General features: G+C 40.7%; 1 protein-coding gene across 1 annotated transcript in view; it reads left to right on the top strand.

The window, feature by feature from the left end:
* The first annotated feature begins 1,318 nt into the window (after positions 1-1,318).
* XKR4 (XK related 4) overlaps positions 1,319-11,448 on the top strand; it is an 85,009-nt gene continuing 74,879 nt past the window's right edge. The window contains exon 1 of the mRNA XM_009289338.2: positions 1,319-1,549. Coding sequence (XP_009287613.1) covers positions 1,426-1,549 — 124 coding nt within the window. The 5' untranslated portion in view covers positions 1,319-1,425. The remainder of the gene's footprint in view (positions 1,550-11,448) is intronic.

Genomic DNA, 11,448 nt, shown 5'->3' with positions numbered 1-11,448 from the left:
ATTTTTTTTTTTAAAAAAAATAAACCCCCTAAAAAAAAAAAAAAAGCTGCTGTGAAAACATATTAAAAAGATCGTAAGGAAATGCTTTCAGGACCAGGATGTGAAAGATACGGTGAGAAAAAGAGAAATGGAGATCCATATCATTTAGTAGCCCAACAGGGCACTCTGGTAGGATGCAAGACACCCTGATGCAAGACAACATCTTAATCTTCAGAAAGTTTCATTAAGTGAGGCTGTTTTTTCAGCCAGCCTTACTTAGTTTTGAACTAAAATTGTAGGAGCAGGGTGGGAGCCTAGACTTTCTGACACAGAATAACAGAGAGCAGATCAGAATAATAGAGCAGACCAAAGGCCACCCAGAGTGCTCGTTGCGCTGTGACACACGTGTGTCACGGGAGACCGCTGCAAGCTCTGCAAGGGTCATGAAAAGCATCGCAGCAGCCAGGTGGCTTGGCCACCAGAAGACATCCCTTGCTTTCTAAAACCACTCATTGCTCCTGCACCCATTGAAATCTATTTAATTGGCTGGTTGCCAGGTGTTTTTCCCCCTGCTTGCACAGGCCACCAGAGCTGACACATGCTTTCTGACCGTTACTTCTCTCATCTGCTAGTTACTACTGCCAGCAGCAGCAGCCTCTTGGGCTCCTGGCTCCTGCTGCTTCTTACTGTTGCTGCTGCACGGGAGCTATCATAGTGAGTCACTTCTAATCACCAAGGGAACCCACAGCCAGATCTCCGCTCCTCCTAAAATGGGAACTCACAGCTACATCTTCTTTCCTCCTAAAATAATCAAACTATGAGAACAAGCACTGTATATTTGGCAGTATCTGAAATATGATATTCAATGCATTAGACGGGTGGAAAAGCAGGACAATGAGCTCAGCCATAGCAGGGCCCCAGGCTAAGACCACCCCAGGCTTGCAGTGCAGGTGGTCTTCCGAGTCCACATAGAGTCATGCAGAAAGGAGATCAGTTCTTTGCAGGTTCTGAGTAGAGACCATTGCAGAATGAGCTTTTTTCCCCCCATTACTTGAAAAAATTCTGAGGGAGGCCTTATTATCAACACATCCCCCTTATATTTCAATTCGGAAAACTGGGTCCTTCAAAGGAATACCATTTAACAAATAAGACAATGCTAAGCTTTTTAAATGGTTTTATGAAGGCAAGTCTTGTCTTCAGTTTAGTTTACTCTTATCACGTCAACTATTATAAATTGCAATACGATAATCCTTTTAAATAAATATTCATTATTTTGAAGTACATTGAAAAAATGTTGGTTATTTTCAAGCAGAAGTGTTACCTGTAAAATATTGTTCTGCATTTCTATAACCTCTCTTTCTTATTCCTAGGTATTTCCACACAATATACTTGGGTATCCGGAGTCGACGGAGTGGAGAGAATGACAGATGGCGGTTTTATTGGAAAATGGTGTATGAGTATGCAGATGTGAGTATGCTGCATTTGCTAGCCACGTTTCTGGAAAGTGCACCACAGCTGGTCCTGCAGCTCTGTATTGTTGTACAGACTCGTACACTCCAGGCTCTCCAAGGTAGGGGTTCATTTAATCTATTTGTTTTTTATCATATTAGGAAGATGTAATTTCTATACATACATATTTATCCTTCTTTCAAACTGCTGTGTGCCTCGTACTCCTGGCATAAGAGCAGATCTTGCCTGCTAGCTCCTGTTAAGCTGTTAACAATGACTGTCAAGAAAGCCTGTGTTGTTGGAGGTTTTTTAGCCTTTCTTATTGGCCCTGGGTTGTGGGTAGGATTTATAATGTTTTCCTTTCTGCATGGCCTTGTAATAGAAGAGCTCTTCTGATTATCCACTGGGCCAACATGAAAATTGTATCAATCAAACTATTGCTCTTCTCCCTGTGCTTCTTTCTGTGAATGTTCAAAACCCTCAAACTGCAGTAATGAGGTTCATACGGTATTACGCAAAACAGAAAACGGCACAGCAGAAAACAGCTATTCTGTGAAGAAAATGCCAGTGTCTATGGAACACGTCCATCAGTTCTCAGCCATGTTTATCTGAAATAATACAAGTCATCTCCTGAGCATTACAACAATACTCATTCCTTCAAGCTGTGGGTTTCCTTCTAAGGCTGATGCTTTCAGCAAGCATAATTACTTCTTTAAAATGGTACATGCGTGCATATGTCCTGCCATAGGGTTTTGTCAGTCAGCGATACAGATATAAGAATATGTCCTTCTCTACTGCTCTTTTGATGCTACTTTTGGCTACCTGATAGCTTTCCTTTTGTATTGCACCATTGTTTTGCCTTATGGCTGCACCTGGGCAGAAATTATTAGCAAGGGAATGAGGTGAATGAGAACTTGGGATCCAGAAGGTGACACAAACGTCATGAGGCGGTGAAGAGTGAAGGGAGGAGGGGAGGAAGAGTGGAGGGACAGAGGGAGGAAGGAAATGCAGCATTTTTGCCATTTGCTTTTAAGAAAAAACTCGTGTGCTTGCCACTGTACAAGATAAAACTGTGACAGCACCTTGCTCCAAGAAGCTCTGGGTCTAGTTAGCTTATTATGAGTAACACGCAGTGAGGCTGATCAGGTGAAAAAGGACTGGGAACAAAGTGGGTAACTATGTGAAGACCTTGATCCTGGGCAGTTTCCTGTGGATAAATCAGAGGCTTTTCGTTTACCTCCTCTTTGAACTGACGTGTAATAACAGCTGTCCTGCTTCCTGTGGTTTTTTGGTTTTGTTTCTTTAGATCCAAAACTCTGCCACCTTAAGGGGGAAAGAAAGCTAAAGTTTCTATTTTAATTAGTTGGTGCTCTGTACAAGGAAGGTTGCCTAAACACTTCCTACAGCTATTTCTCAAAATGATGCTGCCCCACACCAATCAGTCCAAACTATTATCATTCAGGAGAAGGTATTATCACTTCAAGAAGCTTTGTCCCCCCGGAAAAAGAGACTCCAGAGAGAGACTTAGGAGAAAAACATAGCCAGAATACTGTATGGTCAGCTGTAATTTAGCTATCTTCATAAACTATTAATACAGAAGGCCTCTCGCCTTCATTTTAGTGCAATAACAGATCTGTCTATGAGAAACCTGGCTGGTGTGTAGGCACTAAGCCTGTGATGTACTCTGCAAGTGGTTGTTAATTAGAGAAAACCTGAAATGCTTCAATTTAAAAGGCAAAGATGGTTCCTGGAGCCTGCAATCAGCTCTGTGAAATTTATGTATCAGAAACCAGAAAGGAATAAAACTATAATTATGGATTTCAGCTGAGAAGGCTGAAAATACTTACTTATCCTCTCTTCCCCCATTTTCTTCCATCTTCCAAGGAGAAAAGGCTCCATTTAAAAAAACTAAGAAAATTAAACAAGGTTGTAGCATTTTCTTAAACAGTAGTACCATTATATTCTCCTGATGAAAGCTAATATGTTTTAGTACATTGCCAGCTGTGAAAATCCTTTTTCTGTTCTCTCTCCTTTTTTAAAGAAATGTTAAGGATAATGCGTTGCACTATAGGATGGTAGATTTGCTGTGAGGCTGCATAAGGAAAGCATAATTTCTCTCGGTGGTATCATGCTACAACTGGGTGTTTTAAAAGGCATAGCCATAAGGTATATGCTTCAGCTAGCTGTCCACTCACTGAGCCTGTTATAGAGATTTCTAATATGGATCAATAAACAGAGTGTTTGATTGTTTTTCTTTGTTTAGAGAATGCTACTTGGTTTTTATTATTGTTCTTTTAGTTCTCTGTCCCGCAGGACAAAATTATCATGACAATTGATAAGTGCCATCACTGGTCCATGTTCTTAAAAGTACACTTCCATCACAAACCACAAATTTGGCATGGGAAATGAATGATACTGGAAATGCCTTGGTCTATAAGCAGGGTATTTCTAATATCGAGCCATTAATGACCGCAAGAAAAACTGTTAAATATTTTATTTATGAAATTGTATATTTTCCATTCCAAATGCACCAAAATAGCATCATTCCCAACAGGAGAATGCTGTCAGTGTGACTGAAGATTCCCCATTTTGTAATGGGTGTTGGCTAGGTGTGGATTATTTCTTATTTCAGTCCTTAAGCCCTGCTAATTAAGGTAAGAAATACATACAGGCATGTACAGACGTCCTTATGAAGATCAAGAAAAATATTGCACAATGTGTGCAAAACCTTCCTTCTTAGTCTTCCATACACTGCAGTGAGGGCCACTTCAAAAGCCCAGAGGATGCACCACAAGGATCCTTTAGCACTTGCCTGGGCTCCCCAAACATGGATTAAAAAACTGCAATGTAAACTTCTAGCAAGGATTGTGTACCACTGTACCGTGACTGCTGCAGCAGAACATTGCTTATGCGGGAGGCCATAGACAGTCATTATGGAGTGGCATCTCTTTTCTGTGTTGGCACCCAGAGAAATCTGAGCATTGATAAAACAGTATCTAAATTATTATCTAAAAATCTGATTCTTCTTTAAGATTTCATCAAAACTGGCACGATTAAAGGCAATGATCTTTCTTGTTCTGCCTACAATCAGCAGCCAGGTCCCTCCCAGAGTGGAAGGAGTGAAACGACTTATGGGGGAAGATGATGATTTCTCAGTGCTAATTTCTCAAGAAGACAAACAACTTCAATATGATGCTGGACTAAGCTGGAGCTCTGCTAACCCCCCCTATTACCTCCATGTTTTCCACCCTGGTGGTTCCCTTGAGTCTGAAGAAATATCTATAGAAGACAGATGTGCCTTGAAAATAAGTAATCCCTCAGTCTTTTCCTCATGGGAGTCTCTTTTCCTTCCTTTCTCTTCATGTGCTCTGAGCGCAGCACTCCCACAGCAACTTCTCTGCTGAGCCAGCTGCACCTCCAAACTGCATTGCTTTTGTTTGTTTTTTCTCCTCTCTCTTAGTTACTCTGTAGAAAAGTCTTGTCCTAAGCAGCTTCATGGTGGGAGTCACGAGCTTCACCAGTCTTATTCTAGGTGGGAACTGTATGAGGAATGGGGCAGCTCTGCATGTGGGGGGAGCAATGGCAGAAAGTCCACTGAAACAACTGATGCTCATCCTGCATCCATCTGTTTGCATAGGGGCATATATGTGGACAGAAGCCTCTGAACCATCTGCAGGTAAGCTAGTTCAGCTACCAGAAACAGTCTAATAGCAATAGCCTGGAGGCCAGGGTGGGCTAACTGATCTCAATGCCAGCCTACATACACCAACCACCTGAAACTCCTTGTGGACCTGGGCCCTTCAACCTGTGTTTTCAGTTCTGCTCCCAGGGCTGGGCAACCAGGTCCTGCACTGGATCTAACTCCAAGTCACAGGAAAACAAAGTATCAGAGTTGGAAGTGTTTGGATTATTGGATTACCCAAATAAATTCAGAAGGCTGCAAGTAATTGCCTTAAAAATGCCTCTACCCTTCAAGCCATTTAGAAAATAAGCAGTAGTTTCACAGTCTTTGCTATAAAAACGAACACTTCCACAATAATAAGTATTAGGCAGATTTGGTGACACAGTAAGATCAGTCTAAAGGCTACGAGGCTGGCGTTCCTGTGGCTGCACACTGGGTCCCTCGGACACTTTTATTTTCCTCATTGCTAACTTCTTTGAGTCTCAGCAGGATCCAGTTGGACTCTCTGGGGCATGGGGGTGTCACACAACTGGTAGTGCCAGCCTTGGGGAGGCAGGGGGGACATGGCATCAGGGTGGGTAGGGAAGGTCAGGGCTGTCCCTTTCTGTGGCACCTTGTTTTGGAATCACGCCCGCAGACTGGCAGTCATCCCTTGGCACTCTCCTTTTACTTCCTTCGATTTTCCCACTAAGCCATTCGATTTTAGAAAGACTTCCCATCTTAAAATTAGTAAAAACCAGGGAGCAAAAAATCCTGCTGATCATCTGATTGGAAAGAGACTCCTATCCGTTAGCATACAGTTACTGTCATCTTACTCAAGGGCATGGTGTTCTAGCTGCTCCTAGATGAGCAGATAGACAAGATTACTCCCTGGATTTACCACAGATTTCATTATTTATGCTGTATTAATTAACACATTGTTTAAATTATAGATTAGCTTCTCATTCCTGTTTACTGCATATTATGCTGGCTAGTCAGCACTTGACGTTTTTTTCTTCATCAGCCCCTGGGGGGTTTGTTCTGGCTTCTCCATACAGTACTATTAATCAAAGTCTCTATCAAAGTTTAATCAAAGTCTAATCAAAGTTTATATCATATAAAACTGCAGTTCTTAATATAGACTGACAGTAGCACAGAAGCAAAATGAGATGTTGAGAACAATTCATAGAAATTCATCAAGTTTCATTGAAGTCACCACACTGCCATAGAGCTGCTGGATTCTGCTGAAACTACATTTCCATGAGATCTCCCTGGCCAACCATTTTCCTATTTTCTACCAGCTCTGTTGGAAACTCCTGCACTGTTCATATGCTGACACCGCAGCCAGCGTACAAAAGTTCCCAGTGCCACCAAGCATCGCTCTCCAGTCCTTCTACTGCAAACAAATTGCTGTTCCTGCCTGAGCTGAACAAGAAGTTCAGAGACTTGCTAGCAGTTTAGGACATGGCTGATAGGTTCTAACTTTATCTGGCAGAAGGAAATTATGTGTTAGCTAGCTCATTAAAAAACCCTCTGGCAAAGCTCATCCTCGTGCATCAGGAATTCGAACTCTTTTCATATCAGCGCAATAAACTGAAATTCATTTAAGTCTTTACAATTTTTTTGTGAGGACAACGCTATGCTTTTACACGGCTTTTCTTTTTTGTGACCTTCACAGCAATTTTGGATTGCTCTGTAAAGTGCTGCCTACATTTGCAGTGCTCTTTAATTAAAAAAAGAATTCTGATGTAAAATCTTATACAATTCCATGTGTATTTGTATGGAAATAAGGGGCAGCACTTGAGTTCTGGGCAATCTGCCACTGCTTTTCTCCGTGCTGTCAAGGTTCTGCACCACTGCAGTCCAGCGCCCAGCCTTTCCAGAGAGAAAGAAAAGCAGAGCAAGCAATAGTCACAGATTCTGCCTGCAACTTGGCAAAACAGATTTTCAGTGACAAGGATGAACAAATATGATATACTGTGGAGTAAATGTGTCTTCTTCAAATGACTTTTAAACTGATCTGTAGGCCCCTTTGCAAATCTTAAAATGTTATCTTGCACTTATTAGGATAGAGCCATCACATTAGCACACCCTTGTTTCTGATAGGACAGGAGAGGACTTCCTGAAGGCAATCATGTCATATAATCCATTTCATAACCTGATTACAATCTTAAAACTAGTTATACCCTTTCTATCTAATATACCAGTTGGAAGTTTAATCCTCTGATTGATAGAGACCTGCTGCTGCTGTCCTGCCTTTTTAATTTCATCAGCAGTCTGTCCCTATTTATTCTTGTGCCATCCCTGTTTTTACACTTGTTCCCTAAGGAAATGAGGTTCATGTGATTATATAGTCCATTTCTGACCTTCAGTCCTGACTTTTAAGAACTTCTGATCCATTGTGCTATTTCAATCAAATATAAAAGAACAGCCAACATCTCAAAGATAATTATGTTTCTTTAAATGTTGGGGAAAAAAGCAGCCAAGTCAGAGGAAAAAAAGACAAATGAGAGCCTCCACTAAAGGGAAAAGCAGGCAGACTTCAGCCTGTTGTTTTGTAAGGCACCAGCCACCAGCCAGTCCTAATATGCATCCTTCCAGACAAGGCATTGCACTGCTTTCCCCTGCCCAGTGGGACTATTGTGATAGACAGATGGGATCAGGGAATAAGAGACACGTTGATGGGAAAGTAAGAATCATTCTTCCTGCTGCTCATTCTCTCATCTCATGAGAGGTTCTGCATTCTCTTGATTATCTTCATAGACTTTCCCTTCATCAGTTCCAGTCTGAATTCATCTTTGCTGAATATGGATGACCAGGACTATATAGAGTACTCCAGATTACATTTCTCCAGAGCTCTCATATTTCTCATGGCAATATCTCACTAGGTATGATCTAGGATTGTAATTCTCTGTTGACTCAGGCATTGCACTGGTTAATCCTAGTTATTTCATGATCCTTTAAAAAACACAGGTTCTTCTGGTGTCATGTCACTCTGATGAGGCTTCAATTACATAAAAAAAAATTATTAGCAACCAAATGCATGAAATGAAATTTCATCTCATTTCTACTTTTCCAGCCTGAAAGCTACTCCTGATTTTTCTACATATCACTCTCCTTTTCTACATTGATAATGGTTCCCAAAACCTTATTAGTATATTACTTTTTAAAATCAAGGTCATTAAAAGAAATATTCAGACAAGATTGGTTCCAAGGGTAATCAGTACTGAAAAAAGTAATAGTAATCCTTCTCCAGCCCGAGTTTTTCAACAGCATTTCAACATAATCCTGCAGTATCTTTCTTTAACTAGTTCCTTTACCTGCCTTAGCTATCTTTTACTAATCCCCACCTTCTCAAGCTTCACCAGTACTTTCCCATTAGCATGGTAATCACCATTATGCCAAAGTTTTGATAGATCTGCCACATTTTATTTGTTGAGAAAGGGGTTATGAAAGAAAGATATCAAGTTAGCCTAGACTCTGTGGCTCTCTTATGATCTAGTTTTTTGCAGAGATCTGTTATTTTTCATCTTTTATGTTTACCTTCATTTTCAATTAGTTTTTGCTTTAAAAGCTGCTCTAAAGCTTTGTATTGTATTGAAGCCCGCATTATAGGCCTGTTTTAGCCAGGTACTTGGGAAATGCACCAGATATTGCCTCTTCTCCAGTCACATGGCACCAGTTCTGAGTGGAAAGACTTACTTAAGATGCTTCTCACCAGCAGCAGGATTTCATACACCAGCTTTTTTTGAATCCTGAAACAGAGGTTTTCTGGTTGCACTGGGTGAAAACAAGGAGCTCCGAGTTTTGCTTCCATCTACAGTAATGCAGATTTCCTTTCTGCTCTCATTTCCTATCAGCTGGCTCTGTCTTTGAGCCCTTGTTTCAAGAGCCCTTATTGAAAATTGACCTGTAAGGCACAGCCTTTATTGCTGATCGCCCTTTTTCCATTTCCATCTCGGCACCATTTTTGAGGTGGGTTTGCATACAGCTAGGTTTTGAGGCTTTTCCCAGAAGTTTTTTGCTTTGCAGGGTTTAAAAGCTCCAGAAATTCTTCCGTGTTTTGCCTTAAAGAAAATCCAAGTCTCCTCCACAGAGAAGTCCCCAAACAATTAACTTCTGCTGCCTTCACTCATTTCTTTAAAATTCTGATAGACAGACTTACTAACAGATCTATTTTTGTTTATCCCTCCATTTTATTTAAATTAAACCAACATTCATGTGATCCGATGCTATTTTTTACAATTAGCTGTCCTATAACAACCTCAATACTTTCTGTAACTAAGTTTAGAAAGAAGCCTCTCTGCTTTCTGTCAGAAAATCTGTCAGTTGTCACACTCCGGAATATATGGGCTGCCTTCAGTAGCATTTGTTCTCCAGTCTATGTCTGAGAAACCGGAGTCTGCCATAATGAGACAATTCTCTGCAGAATTTCTCCCTGTAATAACGGTTTGAACATCTCTATCCATATCCAAATTTAACTGTGGAATTCTACAGCAGACTCTAACAACTACCCACTATCTTTCCCCGAAGTAATTTTGTATGCAAACAGAATCTGTTTTATCGGGATTCTGAAACATCAGTCTGTCATTCCATTCACACACACCGCTTTTACCATTATTTCCATCTTTTCCGAATACCAGCTCCCTTTCAGTACCTATGTCCAGGGAGGGATTACAAGTCCATGATGTCTCTGTAACCCTATAGTTCTCTTTGCAACCCTATAGAGCTTTATGTCCTGCACCCATGACTTTATTTCTTGCGTTTCCAGATGTCCTGCCCCTGTCCATTCATCTATCTATAGGTATGATACATCAATACAACTTGTAAATGTAAAAGAGGCAATGTGGCAGGTATTGTCAGGAAGATAAGGAGCTGGCAGAGTGATGGTGGTGTTTCTTAGTACATTCATAACAAACCCAGTGTACAGGACCTCAACCTGTGAAAGTCAACCAGAGAAGATATCAGTGAGCATTTTTCTTCTTTCTGTTTAAGTGCAGTAAAAAAACCTAATTCCTCTAGCGACATCAGGAACAAGAGTGGAACTGCCTCCAACATTTTTTCCCAAATAATATGTTCTGGTGACTCTTTTTTACTGAGTTTGCGCTGGTACCTTTATCCTTGTTTAGTTCCTATTAACCAGTCATAAAAAGACCACAGGATCACATAGCCCTATATAGACATATCAAAATGAGTTTGTGATATGATGCAAAAAATAACATTTGTGGAGCTTGGCCACTCATTGCCCATTTTTTGCCACTCATTAAATCACAGGAAAAATGAATATACTATGCAGGTCATTCTGAATGAATGGCAGTAAGGCTTCATAACATACCAGCATGAAATCTGCATATGTCATTTTAATAGAAAAAAGTAATCAAAAACTGCATTAGGAAGATTTAGTATACATTTTACTGCTACTCTTTTTGTCTTCTTTCTTCTGGCCACGTTAGATATCCTAGCTACATTTGCAGAAACAGATGTTCCCAGTTAAGCTTCAAAATCCTATTGAAAGACCTCAATAAATCAGCTGATTACCAAAGATATTAGGTGGGTGTCTCCTTCACTAAATTTTGAAAAATCTTGTCATATATTTACATATGTGAGCCCAAATTTAGGCACATATTTTGTAATTTAAATTAATTTTGTAATTTAAAAGTGTCATGCTAGTCTGAAAGGAAAGAATTATAAGTGTGTTTATAAACTTCTGTTTGCATACAAATACAATTTCATAGAATCATAGAATCATAGAATCATTGAGGTTGGAAAAGACCTCTAAGATCATCGAGTCCAACCGTCGAAGATCGGATTGGACTAGAATCATAGAATCACTAGAATCATTGGATTGGACCAGTTCAAGATCGGTTTCTCAAGGCTTTTTGATGCAGCTTGTCCCAGTACCAAGCTGATAATCTCACCTGTGGGTGGCATTTCCAACTCATACAGATTGAGAGACAGCATTTCTTAACTTGTCACAGAATCAAAGAATAAGTTAGGTTGGAGTCTTCAGGAGATCACTTGATGGAGTGACTACATCAGTGACATGGGAAGGGGCTACAGATGTCGTCTATCTGGACCTCTGTGAGGCCTTTGACATGGTCCCCCACAACATCCTTCTCTCCAAACTGGAGAGGTATGGATTTGATGGGTGGACTGTCCGGTGGGTGAGGAATTGGTTAGATGGTCACATCCAGAGGGTAGTGGTCAACAGATCAATGTCCAGCTGGAGATTGGTGACGAGTGGTGTCCCGCAGAGGTCCGTGTTGGGACCGGTACTGTTTAATATCTTCATCAATGACATAGACAGTGGGATCGAGTGCACCCTCAGCAAGTTTGCAGATGACACCAAGCTGAGTGGT

The sequence above is a fragment of the Aptenodytes forsteri genome, unplaced genomic scaffold (assembly GCF_000699145.1).
Source record: "Aptenodytes forsteri isolate BGI_AS27 unplaced genomic scaffold, ASM69914v1 Scaffold139, whole genome shotgun sequence".
Lineage (NCBI taxonomy): Eukaryota > Metazoa > Chordata > Aves > Sphenisciformes > Spheniscidae > Aptenodytes > Aptenodytes forsteri.
This window is presented reverse-complemented; position numbering and strand designations above follow the sequence as displayed.